The 25,854-nt window shown below is 50.7% G+C and overlaps 1 protein-coding gene across 2 annotated transcripts in view; it reads right to left on the bottom strand.

Annotated features, from left to right (window-relative positions):
* The window catches only part of PPP4R4 (protein phosphatase 4 regulatory subunit 4), a 1,510,494-nt gene that overhangs the window by 1,023,686 nt on the left and 460,954 nt on the right, over nucleotides 1–25,854 (bottom strand). For both annotated transcript variants that reach the window (XM_069208239.1, XM_069208238.1), the window contains exon 5: nucleotides 17,762–17,835. In XM_069208239.1, coding sequence (XP_069064340.1) covers nucleotides 17,762–17,835 — 74 coding nt within the window. The remainder of the gene's footprint in view (nucleotides 1–17,761; nucleotides 17,836–25,854) is intronic.

The raw sequence follows: 25,854 nt of genomic DNA, 5'->3' as shown, positions 1-25,854 counted from the left end.
CAAGAGGGAGGTCCTAGATAGCCATAAAAAGGGGGTTGGTCACCTAGAAGGGTGCCCACCTATCAAGGAGGGGGGACGTTATTTCACCTGCCTGACCTGTCCACTCAGACGCTCCCAGAGGCCTCTGCCCACCTTGAATTCAAGATGGAAGAATCAAGTGACCACCCGTAGGAGCTCTGGGCACCACCCCTGGGGTGGTAATGAACTGGGGAGTGGTAACTCACCTTTTCTTTGTCCAGTTTCGCGTCAGAGCAGGGACTGAGGGTCTCTGGACTGGTGCAAACTGGTTTATGCAAGGAGGGCACCAAATGAGCCCTTCAAAGCATACCAGTAGCTTGGGGAGGCTACCCCTCCCAAGCCATGTAACACCTATTTCCAAAGGGGGAGGGTGTTGCCTCCCTCTCCCAAAGGAATTCATTTGTTCTGCCTTCCTGGGCTTGAGCTGTTCAAGCAGCAGGAGGGCAGAAACCTGTCTGTAGGATGGCAGCAGCGTGGGCTGTCTTTGAAAACTCTACGAACTGGTAGGAGCAAGCTGGGGGTCCTCTAAAGAGCCTCCAGAGTGCATGGAATCATACAACCAATAATGGCAACAGTATTGGGGTATGATTCTGACATGCTTGATACCAAACATTCCTAGGTTCGGAGTTCCTAGTGACCCAGGTCCAGTACACGGCTAAAATGGCTTCCCCGCACTCACAAAGTCCAGGAATATTGAATTGGAGTTCCTTGGGGGCACCTCTGCTCATGCAGGGGTGCCCTCACACGTATGCAGTTGCACCCTGCCCTCTGGGCTAGGGGGGCCTGCCATAGGGGAGACTTACAGTGACCTTTAGTGAAAGGGTGCATGCACCTTTTCACGAAGGCAGACACATTTTGTATGGGTTCCATGGGTGGCATAATACATGCCTCATCCCATGGGAAACCCTTGGTGCCCCAATGCCCTGGGTACCTGGGTACCATATACTAGGTTCTTATATGGGGGCACCAGTATGCCAAATGTGGGGGTGTGATGTCCCACAGAACCATATTCAGAGGGAAAGAGCATAGTCACTGTGGTCATAGTTAGCAGGATTCCATTGAACACAGTCAAAACACATTGACAGCAGGCAAAAAGTGGGGGTAACCATGCCAAAAAGAGGGCACTTTCTTACACCCATATTGCAAGAATTCTCCCCGCCCTAGTCCTAGCATGTCAAAAGTGTCCTGTAATAAAACAGTCCCCTGGGTATAGGTCAGAGAATACATTACAGCCACCCTCCCTTGAATTGACATTGTCTTGGCTATTCTGGCAAAGGGAGCACTATCTAAATGCCCAAGTCTGGAGCATATGGCACACACTATAACACTCTTCATAATGTCAGATCCCACAGGCAACAGGTCAGTCGGATTACATGAGGGAGTGAATGCGGGTTGTTCTGTCCTCTCATTAGAAGCTCTACCACCTAGTGTCGATAATGGGAGCCCAGTAGGAGTGACTTCTCCCAATTTTCCTCTGCATCGAGAGTCGCCAGGTAGTAAAGTTGCCTTACCCGACTACCTCTTAAGGGTACCAAGCATGACTCAACAGGATTTTCCACCCCACAATAACTGTAGCAAAAGTTTGTCTAATTCTTTAAAAACTTGGTGAGGAATTGCATACATGGCGCCATGCAGGACACAACCATTTCAATAAGGGAAATCTTACCCATTAAGAACAGGTGCAGTGTGTTCCTGAATACTATGGTTGGGTGCAAAGCACTGATTACCTGTCCTAAATTTAAGTCATATGCTGGTTAATCCCCATGTGCAACATGGACACCTAAATGACACACTGTGTCTGTTTTCTATGGAATATCCACCTCTGGCCATCGATCTAACATCTCCCCTAGATACCCTATTGGGAACAGTGCCGATTTGTCGGTATTGACCAGGAAGCCTGAAAATTCTCCAAACTCCTGCATAATATTTAAGAAAACCGGAGCAGACAGGTCAGGTTTGCAGATTACATCATCCGCGTAGAGCGAGACCACATGCTCCATGTGTCCCACTCCTATGACCAACCCCGCAGAGCCTGCCGAAAACAGCAGGCAAGGGGCTCCCTTGCCAGGGCCAATAACAGGGGTCACAGTGGACACCTCTGCTGTGTGCCTCGCTTAAGTAAGATCTCAGAGGATACATAGCGGCCAGTACAAACCCTCAAAATTGTCAGTTCATATACAGTTTCACCTATCCTATGTAGGAGAGGCCCAGTCACACTGTCTCCCGTACTTGCCATACATATTCCCAGCACAAAGAATCAAATGCCTGCTCTATATCTACAAATGTATACAGGTCATCAGTCAGTCCTAGGGGATGCTGTATATGAGTTAGCCGTCTGATGTTTCGTAAGGTAATCCTATGGGGGATAAAACCAGACTGATCTGCCTGTACCAGGCGTGGGAGGCACGGCAATATTCTTGGTGCCAACAAGTGACTGAGTATCTTCATATCTACATCCATCATTGTTAGCGGGCGATAGGTTCCTGCCACCATCGGGTCCTTGCCAGGTTTTAGGATCAGGACTATCAGGGTCTCTCACAGTGTTAGAGAGTATCCCATTTTAAAAGGCCTCTTCCTACACTATTAAATGTTTGTCCACTAAAACTCCCGGAAAATGCCTTATAAAACTCTACTAGAAACCCATCTCCTCCAGGGGATTTAGCAGTTTTCATGGAGTTTATTACTCCCTTAATTTCTTGTTTAGTCAATGGGGCACCCGGTGCCTCTCTGTCCCCATCAGTCAGTGTAGGGAGTGACAGTCTTGTCAAGTTATTGGGGAGCTCGTCCATATTCAAGTCAAGTGGTGCAGTGTATACCCTTCATAGGTGGTCCACAAATACCCTATTTATCGCCTGCTGTGATATGGCAAGATGCCCCTTACATATTTTCAGGGCTAGGACCAGCTGCACTAAGGTTTCAGACTACATCAGGCATGCCGATAACTGACTTGCCTTGTTCCCCCCCCCCCCCAATGTACAGCCTACGTCAGCTCACAGTTCACACATTTCTCCCATTAGTCCCACCATGTGCACACTCAGTGTCTCGGTCTATCGCAGTCAATCTGTTTCCCGTTGCATCCACCAGTGTCCGCTCCAGCCTAGTCAACTCTGCCTTCCCCTGGTTTAGCGACTACTGCAGTGTCTGTCTAATTCCCACTGATGTAGAAATACAAACACCTATGAGGACCATCTTCAGCTCCTCCGATTCAATTGCCCTGATGCTCACACTGTCCTAGTCAGTGTCAACATATTGATCCAGGGCCTCACTCTGGGTATTAAGAACTACTCGATGTGTCAGCACCTCCACCCGGAGCTGCCACAGTGGTATTCTAGGCAGAGTTCAGGAGAGTGAGTATGTCAACCACAGTGGGGAATGGTCAGATATATAGCATGCCAGATATGATGTGTCACGAATTCACTGTGTAGTCATGGACTAAACCAGAAAGTAATCAATTCTACTGTATGTACTTCACAGGTGTATAACAGGAATATTCTTGGGCACTTGGGTGTTGTACGCACCTAATGTCGACCAGCCCCAACACTCTCCTCAGCTGGGCTACCTCAGCCAACATGTTGGATTTAACAGCGAGGCCCCCGTCATAAGTACCTCATTCTCAATGGATACCTCTGCGAGCGTCAGTATCTTACCAAACAATACTCCATCATCCACAATGAGAGCATGTACATTGACAAGGCAAAGGTCATGTCCATCTAATGCCCCCTCTGGTATGACATATCATCCCTCCATATCCACCTGTACCCTGGTTTCCTTAAATGGTGTTCCTGGTGCCACCCATATAGGTGTCCTACGTGCATAACCAAAATGGAATGTGGCGTGAATCTATCCTTGCCACCTTTTGAAATACAGTCCCCACTCAAACATGTTTCTTGAAGAAACGCCACATTTACCCCATATCTCCTGAGATAAGCATAGACCCTATTTCTCTTCATGGGGCTAGTTAAATCTTTAACGCTCCATGTAAGGAATTTGTACATCCCTGTTACTAATAATGGGCTCAAGTGGTCTGCTTAGGACTTCAAAGGATTAATACGTTGTTATGATCCTCCATACTTTGCCGAATAATCATGGAAGCTTCCCCATACAACACCAGAACTGGTATCAAAATAACCCCCCCCATTTCCGCGCTCAGTCCCTCCCTCAGGCAGAATAAACAGAGTCCCATAGCATAACACTTGGCTATTAGGGCCCTGAAACCCACCCCAGGCGCCCTCTCTAGAGAACCCCAACTAAGGGGGTCATTCCAATCCTGGCGTTCGGTGATAAAGCGGCGGCCAACCCGCCAACAGGCAGGCGGTAAAAAAAAAATGAATTCTGACCCTGGCGGGAACCGCCAACACAGACCGCCACTTTAACACTCCGACCGCCACGGCGGGACAAACAAACAGCGCGGCGGTCACCGCCAACAGGCAGGCGGGAGACAATGTATCGCCCACCCTATCACAACTCACCAATCCGCCACCTTTTCCGGGGCGGGAGCCCCGCCGATAAAAACACAGCGGAAACAGACTACGAACAGGAAAACGCTCACCTCTATACACTCCACGAGGACGGAGGACAGCATGGAACCCGAATTAAACATCCTACCTGCTCTCGTCTACCTGCTCATCTACCACGAGTACGAACTCTGGCGCAGACGACAACGGTGAGTCCCGCACCTACGACACAGGGGAGGGGGGAGGAGGAAGGGTTACGGGCACACACATACGCAATACACCCACCCCCCAACTATCTACACACCAATGCAGAGCACCAAGTCAAAGTGACACCACCCAACCCCCCCGGAATAATGAAAAGATATCATTAAAGTGAGAAACCAAATAGATGTATAAAATAGGTTCATTGAAGTCATGGTAAAACAGGAAATTGAAAATAAAAATCAATTGAAAACATTGCGTAACCGATAAATCGAGTCAATGGTCGAAAGTCAAAAGTCCTGGCCAGTCACTGAAATTTCAACTGTCCGTGGGCCAAAGTGTATCAACAAATGGGCAAAGCCCACACAGGAGACCTGAGTCCGTTGGAGAGAACACTGCAGGGGCATCAGATGATAAAACTACAGGCACCTCAGGGGGAAGGGAAGGGGGGGCACCACAGCCACATGAGTCCACGACGCCAGATCCACGACGGGGCCACCATGCCCGCTGTGCCATCCTGGGGAGTGCAAAGCCACAGTGTCTCAAGTCTCTACAGTGGGTGGCTTGCCCACTGCCATATCCTGGGGAGTGCAAAGCCACAGTCTCTCAAGTCTCCACAGTGGGTGGCTTGCCCACTCTTCAATCCTGGGGAGTGCAAAGCCACAGTCTCTCAAGTCTCACAAGTGGGTGGCTTGCCCACTGTTACATCCTGGGGAGTGCAAAGCCACAGTCTCTCAAGTGGATAACAGTCTCCACAGGCAATGGAGGAGGCAGGGTGGCCCGAGTGCAGCGTGAACAGTAGCTCGACACAGAACCGACACTGTCAATGGGCCAGCGGTGCTTGAGACGGCGGGGCCCAGCGGAGCGGTGCTTGACAGGAAGGGCCCAGCGGAGCGGTGCTTGAGACGGCGGGGCCCAGTGGAGCGGTGCTTGACAGGAAGGGCCTAGCGGAGCAGTGCTTGAGACGGCGGGGTCCAGCGGAGCGGTGCTTGACAGAAAGGGCCCAGCGGAGCGGTGCTTGAGACGGCGGGGCCCAGCGGAGTCGTGCTTGACAGAAAGGGCCCAGCGGAGCGGTGCTTGAGACGGCGGGGCCCAGCGGAGCGGTGCTTGACAGAAAGGGCCCAGCGGAGCGGTGCTTGACAGGAAGGGCCCAGCGGAGCGGTGCTTGAGACGGCGGGGCCCAGCGGAGCGGTGCTTGACAGGAAGGGCCCATCGGAGCGGTGCTTGAGACGGCAGGGCCCAGCGGAGCGGTGCTTGACAGAAAGGGCCCAGCGGAGCGGTGCTTGAAACGGCGGGGCCCAGCGGAGCGGTGCTTGACAGAAAGGGCCCAGCGGAGCGGTGCTTGACAGGAAGGCCCAGCGGAGCGGTGCTTGAGACGGCGGGGCCCAGCGGAGCGGTGCTTGACAGGAAGGGCCCAGCGGAGCGGTGCTTGAGACGGCGGGGCCCAGCGGAGCGGTGCTTGACAGAAAGGGCCCAGCGGAGCGGTGCTTGACAGGAAGGGCCCAGCGGAGCGGTGCTTGGTACGGCGGGGCCCAGCGGAGCGGTGCTTGACAGAAAGGGCCCAGCGGAGCGGTGCTTGAGACGGCGGGCCCAGTGGAGCGGTGCTTGACAGAAAGGGCCCAGCGGAGCGGTGCTTGAGACGGCGGGGCCCTGTTCAGCGGTGCCTTTCTGCACGGCGGGGCCCTGTTCAGCGGTGCCTTTCTGCACGGCGGCGCCATGTTCAGCGGTGCCTTTCTGGACGGCGGGGCCCTGTTCAGCGGTGCTTGTCCTGCAATTCAAGGGAGTCAGACCTGGCCAGGACTCCCTGCTCAGTCGCCCTCCGACCGTGCCGTTGCTGGACCCTTCGTTGACGGTGTCCTGGACCCTTGGCTGTCCTCCCTCACACCCGGGATGGGGCTTGTGGGGCCCTCCTGGTCCACGCTCCTGCTGGCTGACTTCTCCGCCCTGCTGCCCTTGCCCTCCTTCGATGTGGCTCTCTGGGCCTTGCCTCCCCTGGATGTTGTGGCAGGTGAAGTGGCAGAACTTTGGTCCTTGGGGGCAGCCGTGTCAGGCTTCTCGCGGCGGCCCCTTACTTTACGGGTCCTCTTTCCAGGGGGGGGCTGGCTGTCCCCTTGCTGCTGACCGATGTATCACTGCTGGCAAAGGGGGGACTCCAAAATCCATGCCCCACGGTGACACCTGAACCCGGGCTGGTGGTGGCTGAGGTGCTCTTGGGACTCTTAGCAGATGGAGGGGGTGGGTCAGGGGAGGGAAAGAGGTCAAGACTGGAGAGGTAAACTTTTTTAGGACCAAGGTAAAGGGTAGGTGCAGTGGTTATGGGAGTGGAGGAAGAGGAGGTGGTTGTAGGAGAGTCAGGTGTGCTGTCCTTGGGTGAAGGTGCATGGGCTGGAGGCTGTCGTGAGGTGGTTGGCTGTTGGGTGTGTGGCTGCCTGCGTTTGTGTGTCTTGGAAGAGGGGGTGACAGACACAGTGGGAGAGGACACAGGGGACGTGTAAATGGCAGTGGGGGGGTGACTGCACGTGTGCGGACTGTACTGGAGGGTGTGCTGGTGATGGAAGTACTGGCTGTTGGTGGTGTGCATGCAGGTGTGAGTGGAGACGTTACAGGGAGGGAGGAGGGAGACGAGGAGGTGGGGGACACAGAGGTGGTAGTGGCTGTTGGCATGTCTGCATCTGGGTGTTGCTTAGGTGAATGTTTGTGTGATCTGTGGTGCTTATGTCTGGATGAGCTGCCCTTGGGTGTTGAGGTGTGTGCAGGCTGGTCTGATGGTGTGGATGGGATAGGCTGAGGAACAGGAGACAGAGACAGGGTGGAGGCAGTTAGAAGAGGGAGGCTGGAAACAGGGACAATGGCTGCCGTCAGTGCTGAGGCCAGAGAATTGAATGATCGTTGATGGGCAGCCTGACCCGAATGAATGCCCTCCAGGTATGCATTGCTACGATGCACCTCCCTCTCTACCCCCTGGATGGCATTCAAAAGGGTAGACTGCCCAACAATGATGGTCTGTAGGAGGTCAATGACCTCCTCACTGAGGGCAGCAGGTGTAACAGGGGCAGGGCCTGAGGTGCCTGGGGCGAAGGAGATGCCCACCTTCTTGGGCGAGCGGGCACGGAGCGAAGGCTGAGGGGCTGGTGGGAGGGCGGAGCTGGTGCGCTGGGTGGCGGCTGTACCTGTAGAGGCGGGGGGCACTAATGTTGCCGCCACCGCTAGGGAGCTCCCATCCGAGGACGTGTCGGTGTCGCTGGTGTCACCACGGGTCCCCGTTGTGAAGCTCCCCTCGCCCTCCGTATCACTGGTGGCCTCGTGTCTGTGCCATGGCCCACCGGGGCCTTGTGACTTGCAGCTCCCTCGTGCTCCGGTGCCAATTCTCCTCCGCCTGATGATGCTAATGCACACATGCACAAGAAGACAAAGAAAAAGGGTGGGGGGAGAAATAAAAACAGGTTGAGTGCATGCATTGTCCACACCGTTGGCGGAGAGGACAGACACAGGAGCCTCATGCACTAAGCCGCGCAATCGGGGTACACTACTCAGTACTTGTGACTAGGCCAACAGGTCTAGGGACAACAAACGCGCACATGGGTGATGCAGGACCACGGATAGCTGTACTTGTCACCCTACAGAGGTGGTGGGCGGGGGCACAGGGACATGGCTAAAGGAGAGGACTACACTACAGAAAGCGCCCTGGCCTAATGTCACCCACAGCCCTCCTCCCCCACCCAGGCACCTCCACTGCGCGTAAAGATAGCTGAATGTGCTGGTACTCACCCGCTTGTGTCTGCTGTGATGTCCTCACGCGCCCATCCAAATCGGGGTAGGCCACCGCCAGGATCCGGGACATCAGGGGGGTCAGGGTACGACTGGCACCCCTCCTAGGTTGGGAGGCCATCCCCAGCAGTGACTCGGCGGTCTTCCTGGTCCCGCGGCGGATGTCCTCCCACCTCTTGCGGCAGTGGGTGCCCCGTCTGTTGTGGACCCCCAGGGTCCGGACTTCCTTGGCGATGGCACGCCAAATGTCGACTTTCTGATGGGCGCTGACCTATTTGACATGTACAGGGTGGAATTGAAAATATCATGATTTTTACGCATGTTAGATGTGATTGGCCCCCCCTCCCCAACCTTGCCATGTGGCACATGCTCTCATCTGTCGTGCCTTGCACTCGTCATTCTCTCCCCACCCCACCATCTTATATCCACCCCACTCAACACAGGCATAGCCCATTCAACGTGCACACAGTGTACTTACCTGTTGGTCTGGAGGACCGTAGAGTAGCGCATACTGGGGGAGGACCCCATCAACAAGTTTATCCAATTCCTCAGATGTGAAGGCAGGGCCCTTTCCCCAGTCGCAGCAGCCATAGTATCTCCCAGACCGAGGTCACAGCAGCACTTGCAGTATAGGTCCTCTCCTGTGGATGATCAGGTCTCGAGTGATTAAGCAGATAGAAAATGGCGGTCACGCCCGCGGCGGTGCGTACCGCCGCGGTGCATCCCGCGACCGCCGGAGCACCCAGTCATTGGCTCCTGAAACCCATAGGGTTCAATGTTAACCAATGCGGCTTGGCGCCGCGGTCTTCGACCGCCTACTGCCACGGTGTGTCACGCCAGCGCATTGACCTCACATCCCACTGTCACACTTCTCAGGTCAGGCAGCCGCCATTTCAAGGGCCCACATGGCTTAATTTCTACTGCGTCACACAGGCCTAGGCCTTGCATTGCCACTCATACAAGCCATTCAATGCATAGCGATTCGTGTACTGTGCAAGCTGTAGTTACGTACCTGTGGGTTGCTTGACTCAGTGCTCCATGTTGTCCTTCCTAGGCACCGTCCGCTGGGACTTGCGAGGAGAAGGAGGAATCCTCCCGTGTACCGACCGCTGGTGGACCTGTCGACAATGGAGGAACGTCATATTATACTTCGATACCGACTTGACCGAGCCACTATACATGAACTGTGTGCCCAGCTGGAGCCAGCACTGATGTCCCCCATCCGCCAACCCACAGGAATTCCCCCTCTGGTGCAGGTTCTGTCAGTCCTCCATTTTTTGGCAAATGGGTCTTTTCAGACAACAGTGGCCATGTCATCAGGGATGTCTCAGCCTATGTTTTCAAAGATTTTGTTGTCTGCCCTGACGAAATACATGCGGAGCTACATTGTTTTCCCTGAGGAGGGTGATTTGGCCACTGTGAAGGGTGACTTCTATGCCCTTGGACATATCCCCAACATCATTGGTGCCATTGATGGGACCCATGTGGCCTTAGTACCCCCAAAAGACGATGAGCAGGTGTACAGAAACAGGAAAAGTTATAATTCTATGAATGTCCAGGTGGTCTGTCTGGCTGACCAGTACATCTCCCATGTAAATGCCAAGTTCCCTGGGTCAGTGCATGACCCTTACATCATACGAAATAGCAGCATCCCCTATGTGATGGAACAGCTACAGAGACAACGTGTGTGGCTAATAGGTGACTCTGGTTACCCTAACCTGCCGTGGCTACTGACCCCAGTGAGGAATCCCCGGACCAGGGCAGAGGAATGGTACAATGAGGCCCATGGGCGATCTAGGAGGATCATAGAAAGGACCTTCGGGCTCCTGAAGGCCGGGTTTAGGTGCCAGCATATGACAGGTGGATCCCTAATGTACTCACCAAAGAAGGTGTGCCAGATCATCGTGGCCTTCTGTATGCTTCACAATCTTGCATTGCGATGCCAGGTGCCTTTCCTGCAGGAGGATGGTCCAGATGGTGGTGTTGTAGCAGCTGTGGAGCTTGTGGAGAGTGAAGAGGAGGAAGACGACGGGGACGACACGGACAACAGGGACACAGTTATACAACAGTATTTTCAGTAGCACACAGGTAAGAATCCCCCACGCCATTTGACATTTACTTCAGGCCTCCTGCATCTCTACTTTCTGTGTTTCCCCCCAGTTCCTTTCAACTGAATTGTGACTTTCCCTTCCCTTTCCAGAGCTGCATGACCCACTGCGTGACTTCTGCTTTGTTTTCCCATGGAGTAAAGCACATTGACATTGGTATGTTGTCATCACAATGTAACTGAACATTTTTGAACCGTTATGTGTAATACATTTGTTAAGAATACAAGCAGACTCCTAAGTGTTTTAAGTGCAATTAGTGATTTATTTAAAGTGCTACATATAGGTCGATGATAGTTAAACGGTGATGGGTGGGGGTGGAGTAATGTCCATGGCAGAGTCCAGTTCTCAGTCGCACAGGTGCATTGTCCATATGCCTGTGGAAGGATGGAGCAGGGGCAGTTCAGGTTGGACAGGGTGACAATGTGGGACAGTGGAATGACATCAGGGGGTATCTTATGCTGGCGGGGGTCTTGGCATCCTACTCTGTCTTCCTTTGTGATCTCAGGTTCCTCTTGCGGGGTGGTTGATCTTCAGCAGGAGGTGGGGTTCTGGCGGCCTGTCGTTGTGTGGGGGCCTCCTGTCCACTAGCTCCGGCGGAGGTGGTAGGCTGTTCCTGGTCCAGGCTGGTGACAGGGGCCCTTTGGGGTGCCAGATGGTCCCGCAATGTGGTGACTATTTGGTTGAGGGCCAGGACGATGTTCCTGAGCTCCTCTCTGTACCCCATGTACCATTCCTCCTGCTGTGCCTGGATCTCCTGGAGCCTGGCCAGTACCGTCGCCATCGTCTCCTGGGAGTGGTGGTATGCTCCCATGATGGTGGTGAGGGCCTCTTGGAGAGTCGGTTCCTGGGCCTGTCCTCCCCCCCCTGTCGCACAGCAGCCCTTCCAGTTGCCCTGTTTCCCCGGGCCTCTGTCCCCTGGACGGCGTGCCCACTACCACTGCCCCCAGGTCCCTGTTGTTGTTGGGGTGTTGGGTCAGCCTGGGTGCCCTGTAGTGGCGGACACACCACTGATTGACCTGTCCTGGAGACAGAGGCATGGGCCCGCTGGGTGGGAGCTGTGCTGATATTCCCAGAGGGGGTTGGGTCTGCTGTGGCCTGTGTCTGTGTGTGGGTAACCGACTGTCCAGAGGTCCCCGATGGTCCGGGCTGGTCATCAGGTTCTAGGTCGACAGAGCTGCTGTCCTCACTGGGGGCCTGTTCTGGGGGTGGGATGGACAAATCTGGACCCTCCTGGCCGGTGTGTTGGCGTTCGGGCCCTGCAGGGGTAAAAGAGTATGGTTATTGCTTCTGTGTGTTCCATGGCGTGCGATTTGTGGGTGCCCTTGTCCCCCAGTGCTGGCATTCCCTTGTGGGAGGAGTTGTGAGGGTGGTTTGTGGGGGGGGATGGGTATGTGCAGTGGTCATGCATAGGTGATGGATGTCGATGGTTTGTGTTGGCATTCAGGGTTTGGTTTTGGGTTGGGTGGGTTGTGCTGGTGACACTGGCAGGGAGGATGTGTGCTGGGGGGTTGGGGGTGAGGGTGGGGGTGTGGGTTGGCATGCTGGTGGTTGGGGGGGGGTAGTTGGGATTAGACTTACCAGAGTCCATTCCTCCGGCTACTCCAGCGAGGCCCGCAGGATGCAGGATGTTCAAGTCCTCTTGCTCCCATGCAGTGAATTCGGGAGGAGTGGGTGGTGGTCCGCCACCAGTCTTCTGCACAGCAATGTTGTGTCTTGAGACCATTGACCGTACCTTCCCCCGTAGGTCGTTCCAGCGCTTTCGGATGTCTTCCCGGTTTCTGGGATGCTGTCCCACAGCGTTGACCCTGTCGACGATCCTTTGCCATAGCTCCGCCTTCCTGGCTATTGTGGTGTGTTGCACCTGTGTGCCGAAGAGCTGGGGCTCTACCCTTATTATTTCCTCCACCATGACCCTGAGTTCTTGGTCCGTAAACCTGGGGTGTCTTTGGGGTGCCATGGGGTGGTGTGGATGAGGTGTGGGGTGGTGTTTGTGGTGATGTGAGTGGTGGTGTGTGGTGATGTGTGCGTAGATGTGGTGTGGTTGATGAAGTTGGGTTCCTGTGTGTGTTGGGGTTTGCGATAGCTGTGCTCTCTCTCTCTCTCTCTCTCTCGCCTTCTCTCCGATTTTAAGTAGTGGGGGTTTGTGGGTGATGTGGGTGTGTGTTTTATAGTTGCTTGGATGTGTGGGAGTGGTGTGTGTATGTGTATCAGGTGTGTGTATTTCGAATTGTCCAATGTGGCTGTGTTTTGGAAAGGTGTGTGTATTTTGACCGTGGCGGTGTGTACCGCCAATGGGATACCGCGGGTGAAAGACCGCCGCGTGGATTCGTGGGTCGTAATGGCATGGGCGTGTTTGTGTTGGCGTGGCGGTGGAGGTTTGGTCATCTCCAGTTTATCGATGCCCGCTGATGAGGCGGCCTTCCGTGGATGTCGGGTTTTCGGCGGTTTGGCAGTTGGAGGTCAGAATGACCGTGGCGGTTTACCGCGGCGGTATGTTGGCGGTCTTCTGACCGGCAGTAAGGGCCTTTTACCGCCGAGGTCAGAATGACCCCCTAAATCTTAATGCTGATTAACTTTGGCTGTGAATATTGCCAGAGTCCCCTAAGCCCCATCAAATCACGCAATCTATAAAGGTAGACCGCAACCCCAAGGGGAGAAATCTCTCGGCCTCTCCTGACGGTGACAGTAACATTAATGTGTAGGTAAGTTAAGATTACTGCGGTCAGTTATAATTGTCCATAACATATGGTAAAGCATTGAGCCACCCATCAGTATTCACGCAATGTTGCAGCCACAATTTATGAGCAGTTATGTGCCTCAAGCCAAGCCTTGCCTCTCATCTCTTATCCACTACAATACATCTCATACAAATCAATGATGCCAGGTCTACTGCAGTAGGTTACTCCACATCTGTACTGTGGCACAATGTATCTGGCACCGCACAGATCTGAGAAAAGGATTTCAGAGTTTACACCTCCTCAGCATATATTTGCAGAGTTCCATCTGAGCAGACCAGTATGCGCTCATTTGTCACCCTGTCTGGGTGTTTAGAGAGGTTTTGCTGTTTTACCTTGTTTCTATCAAATCTACGCAGTTACAGTCACCTCTGCTCCCTCAACTCCGCGGACTGTTGACCTTGTCCAATGCCCAAACCATCAAGCCAATTTGTCAAGTTCTGGGCAGACTCCAAGAATTTTCACCCTTTCATCACACTGTATTGTGAGTTTGGGCCACATACATCAGACTATATTAAATACTGTGGTCTCCCAGATGTTTTCTTTATTGGCAGAACGTTTTTACGGAGTTCCTGGAACCATCAAGTGCAGCCTGGAAAAATAAGGATGTGTCCTTGATTTTCTGGGGGATGCGAGTGCGCACATGCTGGAGGAACACATCCCCGTCTCTGAAGTTAAATAATCGTGCTATTAGAGGCCAGGGGGTGCACCAGGTCATGGCTCTGCCGCTAAGGCATGGTGCACATGCTCAACTGTGAAAAAGTTACTATCCAGTCCTCTAGAAATATTTCTGCAGAAAGGCCCGCCACCTGCCCTGGAAGGGCAACTAGAGGAATATTATTTCACCAAGAGCAGCCCTCCATATCCTCCCACCAATCTTTTGTCTGTGACGCGCTGTATTTAACGCCCGCCACAGTGGCCTGGAGCAATATGATTTCCCATTGCAGATATCTTCCTCAGTGCTTGACACTCATTCAGCCACCTTACGTAAGTCCAGTCGGAGGTGGTTGACATCAATTGCTATGTTGTCCATCTTATATTTCAGGTCCTCCCTGGAACCCTGTACAGCCTCCAGGATTTCAGTTGTTGCTAGGGACTGTATCCTGGGCCCCAGGCTTGATGTCTCGTCCTGCATTGTCCCTTGCAGGCCTGAGCCTAGAACAGTGTATTGGTCAATCTTATTTGTCTGATCCATCTTGGGGCTCTTATCTTTTTCAACTGTACTTAGGGCATAATACGTGATCACCTTCGGTCATGGCCAAGTTTAAAATGTCCAATCCCCAGACAAAAGGGGGCAGGCGCACCCAGCAGGCCCAGACCCGAGCGCCAAGTCACAATCAGGTAGATGATAATGCTTTCCTCATCAGCCTGCCGACCGCCACCCTGGGCACCTGGCCCAACCCGACCTATGGGGCCGTGACACAGGAGCGTCACCCTTCCTCATTTGGGGCCACACCTCCAGGCAGACTATGGCCCTAAGTACAACCCTGGCGGTCAAAGACCGCTAGGGCTCTTTTGGAGATTGTACCGCCAACAGGCTGGCAGTACAATCTTGCGGATTACGACCACGGCGGAAGCGCCGCGGTCGCACCGCCGGGACCAGCAGTTTACCGCCATGGTTGTCCCGGCGGTTTACCGCCATGGTTGTCCCGGCAGTTTTAATCCGCCAGGGCAGCGCTGCTTGCAGCGCTGCCCAGGGGATTACATTCCCCTTCCCGCCAGCCTTTTCATGGCGGTAGACACCGCCATGGAAAGGCTGGAGGGAAAGAGAGACGCGGGGCCCCTGTGGGCCCCTGCACTGCCCATGCACTTGGCATGGGCAGTGCAGGGGCCCCCAGGAACAGCCCCACGCTGAAAAGCGCGACGGGTGCAGCTGCACCTGTCGCACGGCTCCAACACCGCCGGCTCCCATGTTGCGGCTGACATCCCCGCTGGGCCGGCGCGTGGAAACTCTGTTTCCGTACGCCGGCCCAGCGGGGATGTCAAAATGGGGCCGGCGGGAGTGCGGCTGCATTGGCGGCCGCCCGGTTGTTAAACCCCAAGGTTGTAATAAGGCCCTATGTCTTCAAAACGTGGTGGTACCTGACATTTCGGGGCAACATTGCCACCGGACCAGATGCCCCGGCCTCAGCAGCACACCTTCACTTTCTGGTCGATTCAAGTGACAATATTTTAACACTGCTCCTGACTACACGATGGAGGTATTATATTCAGCAGTTGGTCCCAGCGGAACATGTTCTCAATTTCCTGGTTGTTGCAGGCGCAGCAGTCACTGAATATAGAGGGACCCCTCACTGGGCTTGGGTACCATATTCCATGCTGCCCAGCCTCTGCCTGACAGCACAATGTTCCAGATTTGGCACTCACCTTCCTTGCCAGCGAGCCATTTACCCAACACAGAAGAGTAGGTGTTTCATAGATCCCCTTCTCACATGAGTAGCTCACTAGCCTCTCAGAAAATCACAGAGGCCCCTGTGGCCACATCCCAGCCAAATTAAAGGGTGCCGATCTTCGCTGAGGTCTTGTTCTGCTCACTGCCGCCCAGTACCTGCAGTTGCTGTGGAGACAACTGTATCCTCTCCCTCCACAGGATCACACAATGTTTCTCCAAACTGGCCCACGGAGTCAGCGGGAGTCAAACGCAGGTCATCTCCATTCTATCAGCCGGCTCTCACTGCCCATATTAGGATGTATGTGTAGCAGCCCGCAAGTTCTTTTTCCCAGGCAGCCTGTAAAATCACAGACGGTTCAACACAGCAGGTGACTTTTCTCTCTACAGCAATACTCACCGCCAGCACCTGGGCATCAGATCTGCTCCTCATGTCAGCCAGTATAGCACTGCCATAACTGCCGCAGTCCCAGCAGCTGGCACTTCGCGTTGGTCTGCAATGCGGTAGCTGACATTTTAAAGGTGAGTTGCCTCTGTCTCTGCTTGATGCAAAGCTGTCCCAGAGCAGGTTTCTCTCCCCCAGCATACTAACCAGAACAGACCACTACGCATGGAAGCATCTCACAGACGTAGGGAAAAAGGCTACTGTCCTGCATCTGTTGTGGTATGCAGTAACACTAGTCTCCTGCCTCTCTGGTGGCTACTATCACTCCACTATCCACGAGGTTCACTCGCAGCTCACCCTGTTCAGAACGCATCCCGTAGCTTAGAGGCACCAGTATCGGCCATAAATCCAACTATTTCAGATTGGTTGCACAGGATAACAAAGGCTATCTTCCTTTATAGTTGAAGCTGCAGGGAAACACGTCTAGTTAGCCATCTTGGCTGACCGCGCCCCCTTCTTGTCTCCTTTATGAATTCATTTTGAATTTCACAGGTTCTGGCCAAAGGAGGAATTGCAAACGTTTGTATTTTCTAATGTAATGTAATGTTGTTTAGAATGTTGAGAATGTCAATAGTTCTTTCAAATTTTAATTTGACACAGTAGAAACAATCACAGACTAAGCTTAAGCCAATAAGTTTCACCTTGGAGACCTGCTATACACTGCACCAATGTCTTTCTTTGTAGAAATCATTTACCTTCACTGAGTGAGTGCAGTCCACAGAGGAAGAATTAAGTGGATACACGGGTGAGTATGGTCAACAGAGGAAAAAATACACTGGTTCATCTCCTTGGTGAATGTGTGACAACAGGAGTGATCCCTTCTGCTGAGACTACTGGAGCCAAACCCCTTAAATGAAGGGCGGTTTAAATAAGATGAAATGAGAAATTATGAAATGACCCTCTTACTTCTAGAAAGGTTCTGGTTAGGACCTTGACACCAAAGGAATCCTAGCTATACTGACCAAGGTCCAAAACCCTTTTTGGCTACATTGGAGGCTGAAATAATTTGGTAGGAAGGATGGCAGAGACATGAGAACCATTTTTCATCCCATAGGTGTTTTTAATACTGCCTGCTGTACCCAATGAATAAAAAGATATATTTTGGATTTACATGAACATAGTTTTAACACTTGATCTGGGTCCCAGTTCTATCCTGTATGCATTCCTTTGATCTACCTCACCCTGAGGTTGAGACCACGTTGGTGGTGGTATCTAACTGCAGTAGAATGGATTTGCCTATGATGAAGCATACCACAATTATGAGGGTGAGGCTTTCCCGTCCATTTTGATCAAATCATTATGTGAGGTTAGTGGCACTCCTCTATTTGAGATAGTGTCACCTCTACTACCATATCTGTGGTGTATACAATGTACAAGAAGCATTCAGATTTCCCGTGAACAGTTAGTGAAGAGTTCCTAAGCATAATTCCAAGCGTATGCTTCATTACTATGAAGTGTAAGAAGCCATAAAGCAGAGCTTTGAATTTGAATAAATAATCCAACAAGGGTATCGTTTTTCAAGCACAAGTCCACAGCAAAGTTGTTGAGATGGAAATATTTAAGAAAGTGTTTATCTGCATCCTTTTCACTTTAAGGATATCACAGTTTTTATACTTAAATCATTTAAAGTAGAATTATGTTACCTCATGTCTGATAGTTTCTTTTGGCAAAGCTTCTATAACTGGTAGCAGAGTATCCAGCCATGTATTACTGACAACTGTGAAAAGAAAATGTGCATGAAATGATTAAAAAACATTTTCTACTCCTTTATTTGGAACAATAGTTTATATTTTTGTATTTGATGTGGACAGCAAAAGAAATATATCAGTGCAAGAGTGTAAATGGCAGTACAAGGTGATGTCCTTATAGTTGTGGCCATTCGACTGGAATGTATTTCCAACAGAATGTAACCTGCATTAACATTACCAGTAAAGAGACTGCACCCTATTTTGTATGGAAGGGTAGATCCTAAGTGTATAAAAATTCCTACAGTATTCACAATAATGGCAGAAAATCAGCAGAAAATAGTAGAAGCAAAATCAGTAAAATTCATATAAATCAGTTTATAATTCATATCCAGAAATGTTCCAGATGAACAAGTTACTTACCTTCAGTAACGCATTATCTGTTAAACTATCGAGCTGCATATTCCTTACCTTTGATTTTCCCAGACGTCAGGCTGGATCCAGAAACCTTTGCCAAACAATACCACTTGTGCGTGCCATCGGGTGGCTCCATTTGGCTCTGCATGATGTCATTGGTGCCAGATGTGATGTCACAGTCACCTATATAAGTACCACCCATCTGTGCAGATGTCAGTTACTTTTATCATAACATTCCACACCAGAAGCGCAGAGCCATGACAAGAACTGATGAAATGTGTGTCAAAACTAGGGCCCTGGAAAAGAGATCACCCTAAACCTAGTAACAAGTCTGCAGAGTGGGGAGGCATGGGTGGGTGTGAGGAATCTGAAGCTTGATAGAGTCTATACCAGATAATGTGTTACCAAAAGTAAATAACTAGTTCATCTGATAGACTTTTAGCTGCAGATTCCTTACCTTTGATTAGATAACCAAGCCATATCCTCCTGGCGGTGGGCAGCGGACAATGTTTTAGAATAGAAAGTCCTGCGGGACCAAATATGCGAAATGCCCATCGTTTCAGACCAGACTGTCTAGGCAGTAGTGTTTGGCAAATGTGTGCAGTGATGCCCACACTGCTTCCTGGCAGATGTCCATGACTTGGGCTTTACGTGCTAGAGCTATGGTCTCTACCCCTGGTGGAATTAGCCCTTAAGCCCTTGGAAGGCTTCTTCTTAGCCAAAGCATAGCAGATCCTAATATAGAGAATGACCCAGCAAGAAATCGTCCATTCCTGTACTGTCTGTCCCTTCTTTGCTCCCACATGCCCCACAAAGAGTTGCTTGTCAACATGAAACTCTTTTGTGCAGTCAAGGTAGAACAACAACGCTCTTTTGGGGTTCAGCTGGTGGAGTTGCTCCTCTTCCTTAGAGGAATGTGGGGGAGCAAAGAAGATAAACAAGGTGACAGTTTGACCCAGATGGAATGGAGTCACCACCTTAGGAAGTAAAGAGACACAGGTGCACGCCTTTTTCGGGAAAGACTAAGATATGGCAGCTTAGATGGAAATGCTTGTTTCTCAATCACACTCTGCAAATGTTATTGCCACTAAGAAGACTGTCTTGATGGTTAGCAGCCAGAGGGGACAATTATGGAAATGCTTGAAAGGAGAGAACATGAGGTATGTGAGAACTAGATTGAGATCCCACTGAGGCACGACATGGGTGTAGGGGGGAAACATATTTACAAGCCCATTAGGAAACCTATTTACTATAGGGGACTTAGAAAGAGAGGGTTGATCGGGCAGACACAGAAAGGCTGATGGAGCAGAGATATAGCATGTCACTGTCCCCAGAAAGGAACCCTGTTGGGCAAGAGGAAGAATGAGGAGAAGAATATCAGATAGAGAAGCAGGGAGAGGATCTATAGACTTCTCTGTACAACGTCTTACAAATCTTTGCCAATGGCAGGTGTATACCGTTTTTGTGCAGGAATGCCGGACTGCCAAGATAACGTTACAGGCTTCAGGAGGAAGGTGAAATGCGGTCAACTGCCGTCACTGAATCTCCACGCATGAAGGTGCAGATTTGACAAGTTGAGGTGGAGAATCCTCCCCTGCAGCTGTAACAGAAGATCTTCCCAAAGGGGCAGCCTGATTGGAGGATCAATGCTCATTTCCAGAAGCTCAGGATACCAGAATCTCTATGCCTAGTCTGGAGCCACAAGGAATACTTGGGCCGGGTCGTTCTTGATCTTCTTGAGAACTCTGGGCAGGAGTGGTATGGGTTGAAAGGTGTACAGAAGTCCTGAGCTCCACTCGTGACAAAAAGCATTGCTGAGCGAGTAACGCCTTGGAAACTCCAATGCGTCATACAGCTGACATTGCACGTCATTTTCGGAGGTGAATAGATCTAACCAAGGCTCTCCCCACCACTCAAAAAGACTTTGTACCACTTCTGAATGGAGACACCACTTGTGATTTGCTAGGCATCGACGGATGAGTTAATCCGCCCTGGCATTCACAGAACCTGCCAGGCATTGAACCACCAGGGTTAGGCCATGCTGTTCCAGCCATCTCCGGAGACGCAAGGCCTCTTGACAAAGGGTCCATGACCATACCCCACCATGCTTGTGGCAGTACCACATGCCAATGGTTTTTTCTGTGTACACCTGCCCTAACTTCTCCTTGACAGAGGGAAGAAATGCCTTCAATACTAGCCAGATCGCCCTGAGCTCCAATGTAATGTAGCCATTTTAAATGTAGCTTTCTGCGCGTTCGCTTAAAGTATTAGGCCTCTGTGCACTTTGCCCTAGATGCATTTTCTTTAGCCTCGCCCTGTTATTTTACAATAACTAGTTACACTGTCTTGTTTTATTTTCTTCTATCACACTGTTTAGCTTACATCAGCACTGAAGTTCTCAAACAATACATTATTCTTGCTCGCTCTGTGCTTAAGTCAAGGATACAGTCTGGTACATTGCTGATAGACATGGTAGAAGTTTGGTCTTTAGGGTTCATAGAAAGTACACATTCTTACGTAGGGACGTTTCTTAGAACACCGGCGTGTTAGTTATAAAAACACTTCCCAGTCCTGGTACACGTAAGAGGGAGATTCCTACAAGGAACCCACAACTAGATGCTGACTGCTCTGTTGCAGATGCTGATCCCGATCACAGGCCTTTGCTCAGGTATGAGGGTCGATGTCCTCCCAGGGAAACCTGAAGGGCAGGCTTAGAGCTTCACATGCTGTGCTAAAAATATAACTTAGAGAGGAACGTACTCTAGTTGCACTATGATAGCATTATTCTTATGTTTCACTCTCCTCGTTACTATTTCAATCCTACTGTGTTGTATGGTTCTGGTTATTGCGGCTCACGCCTTGTTATCTAAAATGCAGTTGTTTTATTAAACCAATCTTTAAAACTCAAACTGCCTTTGTCATTTATATATGAGACCACACTGTGTATGAGAGAACTGGTTGTGACCTGAGTGATCACGACTTCCCTGGGAAGCACTAAGATGTCATGCGCTCGGCTGCCCAATTGTCTCTTCCCTTTGGGAGAGATTAGGCACTGCTAGTTAGCCGGAGCTCAATCCGGATTTGGGGTGACAAGGGTCCTTTGCCGTGGGTTAGACTTAGTCCCCCACACTGTGAACGATCTTACCGCCCAAAAAATCCAATAGTCTCATTAGGATAATGAGAGCCTACACGACAACAACATGTTTTGTGTAGTCTGGATTCTGCTGGAGACCAGAGACCTCTGATATCCACCTCTCCCAGATGGCTGCTCCCATCCCAAGAGTGACGTGTAAGTCACAAATGTAAGGTCTGGTTGGGGAAGGGAGAGGGGTCTGCCTCTGATCCAAATGTGGTTCATTAACCACCACTCGCAGTTCCCTCTGAGATCTGGACCATGTCAGAGCGATGTCCCTGATGCTGCACCCACTGGTCCCACTACAGAGCCTGCATATGCAGTTTGTCATGTGTTACCAGCAGGATTCAGGAGGCCATGAGGCCCAGCAGCCTCAGAGTCACTGTCACCGAAACCAAGAATAGAGGCCAAAACACTGGTACCATAACCTGAATATCCTGGACTCGCGGCTGTGGAGGATAGGCCTAAAACTGTGCTGTGTCCAGAACAGCTCCTACGAAAGACAGCAGTTGAGAGGGAGTCAGGTGTGACTTCTGCACATTTATATTGAACCCCAGCAAATGCAGGAGGTTCGCCGTAGCCTGGAGGTGGGAAACGAAAGCCTGGGGTGAGCGTGCCTTCAACAGCCAGTCTTCGAGGTAGGGGAAGACTGAAACCCCAGACGTGCACAGATGAGCTGCGACCACTGCTGTTACCTTGGTGAACACCCGAGGGGACGTGTAAGGCCAAATGGCAGTACAATGAACTGAAAGTGTTCATGGCATACCTTGAACCTCAAGTAACGCCTGTGGGTCGGCAGGATGGGGATATGAAAATATGCATTTTGCAAGTCCAGCCCTACCAACCAGTCTGATAGGACTAGGGCCGACAAGACCTGAGCCAACATCAGCATCTTGAGCTTCTCTTTCTTGAGAAGAAGATTTATTGTCTATAAGTCTAGAATAGGGTGAAGATCCTTGTTTTTTTGGGTATCAGAAAGTAGCGGGAATAACAAGCACTGCCTACTTCTGATCTCGGGACCCTTTCTATGGCCCTCTTGGCCAATAGAACTGTAACTTCCTCTCAGAGCAGTGACAAATGATCCTCCGCCAGCCGTTCGAATGTTGGTGGAATAGGGAGGAGGAAAGGATTGAAAAGGCAGGGCATAGCCCTTCCTGATGATCTGCAGTACCCATGCATCTGATGTAATAGACTTCCAGTGGAGGAGATGATGGTATATTCTCCCTCCAACTGGGCAAGCAATGCCCTGCAGATCCAAACTGGTAGGGCTTTGAGGCTACAGCTTTTGGGGGCTGTGTTGTAGATGACTTCTTGCCTGCAAACCATCTTGGCTAAAGACCTAACATCCTTACAAACACTGGGTTGGTTGTGCAGGACGGTGGCTGGCATAGAGCTGGTGTGGTGCCATACCCCTTCGGTAATCACATAAGGGGTGAAAGGCAGATGTGGATGAGGGAACGCCGAGAGGCATAAGCACTTGGCTATAGCCTGAGAGTCCTTAAAGTGCTCCAGTGCTGAGTCAGTCTTCTTGCCAAACAAGCAAGAATCATCGAATGGCATGTCCATTGGATTTGCTTGGACTTCCTGAAAAAAAAACAAGATCTCCTCAGCCATACCTGGTGCTGTAAGGCCACCTTCAACGCAACTGCTCTGCTCACTGAGTCAGTCGTATCTAAGCCACACTGGATGTTGAATTTGGCTGCGTCTCTCCTGTCTTTCACTGCTTGGGAGAGTATGGATAGACCTCCTTCGGGAACGGAGGCAGCATTTGCGCAACCGTGTCCCAAATGATAGGGGAGAAACTGCCCAATAATCATAAGGTGTTCACCGAACTCAGTGCCAGGCTGGTGGAAGAAAACAGCTTCTTCCCAACATGGTCCGGCCTCTTGGATTCCCTGTCTGGGGGGGTAGGGGAATATGCCATGGGATGTGGAGGTGTGGACTATGGAGCTCTCAGGGGTGGGGGCTAGGCTGACAAAGCTAGGGTCACCCCGGAGCAGGGCAATGATGGTGGGCAATCATCCTATTTACAGGAGCCAATGTGTTAGGCTTGGACCAAGTTTCCAGCAGGACATCTGTAAGTGCTTTGTTGAAGGGCAAAAGGGGTTCAGATGTAGAAGCCCTAAGCTGAAGCACTTCCATCAAGATGTTTGTCTTGACAGCCAGTAAGGTTAGTTCATGGTCAAGGCTAAGCACCACCATTGCATAGGATGCTCCCTCCTCTGTAGCCACAGTGAGGGAAGAGAGCAAGCCAGTATCTGGATAGGTATCCAAACCACTGGCCTCTCCTAGCTCCTCATAGCAGTCCAAAGAATGGTCCAACTGGTTTTCTAAAGGATGCAGTGATCCCTCCTACTCTTCCCCCCTGCCTGACTGTGAAAAATTGGGCTCAGGCAATGATCTAGCACCTGTGGGTGCAAAAGGCGCCAGAAATGGTGACGCTGTTCCGGCTTCAGATCATTAATTATAAGAATGAAGATGGCATCGTCTGTGGGCACAGGCGGCGCCGGTAGCATCAGTGTCTTGACCCAAGCCGGAGAAGGTCGCCTGGGTATGGCCAGCATGGGTCTGGATCCAGACTCAGAGGCATGAAATTCAACCGGTTGAAGCCTCACCTGACCCTGCGGGCCGAAGGCATGCCAGAGAGGCACAAGCAGTGGAGTATTGTTGCTTAGTGCCTATTGCAGGTTGTATTGAGCCATCGGTGTACTTTACTCTTTGATACTGATCAATAGGCAGTGTATTTGCCGGAACTGGGTACTCTAGCTCATAGTGCAAAAATTCTTGAGTTTGTAACTTTGGGTCGAAAATATAGTCATCAGTGGCCTTCAGAGACGTTGCACATTGGATCCAAAGTGGATGCAATGCGTTAGCGTTTGGAATTCTGGCTTTGGTAACAGCCTCAAGGGCTGGGATTGGAGATACAATAATAATCTGTTTCCCCTGGGCTAGTGGTCTTTCTTTAAAGACAGCCATCTGAACAGAAGTGAGAATTTTCTCAGTGGAAGCAAAATGTTGTTCTGCTGTTGATGTCAAATATGATTTGTATGCTATCGGGACTGTTTCATCCTCACTGAATGTTACATAAGTGAAACCAATGGCACCAGCAATTACTCTGATGACCAGATGTTTTTTATAGTCCCTTGTGTGTAGGTGTTGTGCTGCAAGCATGTCTTGTTGCAGTGTTCTGAGAATGCGTCTGTGCTCAATTGTCCTGAATTTACTGGAAACGTCAGGACGTATCAAGTCATATAAAGGTTTTATGCGTGATGCATAATCTGGAATGTATGTTCTGCCAAAATTTAGAAAACCCAATAATGATTGAAGATTTTTTAAATGTTATTTTGTGGTTGTAACTGCGCATTTTTCTAAGAATTGTGGTGGTATGCTCTTTCCTTCACTCGATAATTCCTATCCCAGATAAAGGACACAAAGGAAGGCTATTTTTGTTTTTTTGAAGTTGAATTTATAGCCGAGTTCGGCAAATCCTACAACAATGGGGGCTTACCGCCTTAGATGTTGCAGTAATTCATCGCCTGTAAGGTAGATATCATCTACATAGGATAATGCTTCAGGGTCAGTGTCGTGCAATATTGAAGTTACAGGAGCAACGAACAGTCCTGGACTGTTCTTGTACCCTTGTGGTAAACAACAGATTTTTTTCTGGGAGCCTAGTGCACTGAAACTTAAGTCTCTACTCTCAGGCGCTATATTTTGGCAGAAAAAGCCAATGGAAAATATCCAATGTTGTTTTGTATTTTTTGCGCACTATGTTGTTCATAAGTGCTGTGCTATGAGAGTTTTGTATAGCATATGTGCATGTGTGACTGTTTAAGTGTCTGTAGTCCAAGACTATTCTGTATGAATGGTCCGGTTTAACTGCAGGGAATAGAGGATTATTCATCGGTGAGACACAGGGCTCTATTATGCCCTGGTACTCTAGTTGTGTGAAGATTTTCCTCACGGCTGCTTTAGAATCGTGTTTTATTGGATACTGGGGTTGAGGTAGGGGTTCATTTTTAATTGGAATTACATAATAGGGGGAATCTTTATCGCACCCTACATGGATGCTATTTAACGCGGGTGCCTGTGACAATGCCCAATCAATGGCGCAGGATTCTGCAAGCTCATTGGGAACAAGGGGCGAGAAAGAAGGCTTGATAACCTCTTCCCCGTATGGGCAAGTATGGACAAATTCAGGTGGCCAATCCTTTTCGGCCAGCAGAATATCATAAATGTTTACAACGCGGTCCCAAATGATTGTGCGTTCAATGTCTCCTTCTAACTGTATCATTACTTTGTACACCTTGTCAGGAGTGGAGGCACGCATGTCCGCAGTTTCAACTTGTAAGGAGTCATCAGTTGCTTTCACCTCCAGATGCTCTTGAAGATTCCGGCGAACCATTATGACCTCTGCTGCGCTGTGTAGCAGAGCTGGTGCCCATGTTTGCTCTTCAATAGAGCCCTCTTCTTGAGTGGCATGACGAATCGCAACTGCTGC

The sequence above is a fragment of the Pleurodeles waltl genome, chromosome 9 (assembly GCF_031143425.1).
Source record: "Pleurodeles waltl isolate 20211129_DDA chromosome 9, aPleWal1.hap1.20221129, whole genome shotgun sequence".
Taxonomy (NCBI): Eukaryota; Metazoa; Chordata; class Amphibia; order Caudata; family Salamandridae; genus Pleurodeles; species Pleurodeles waltl.
Note: the sequence above shows the minus strand (reverse complement) of the source record. Positions and strands in the feature narration are given on the sequence as shown.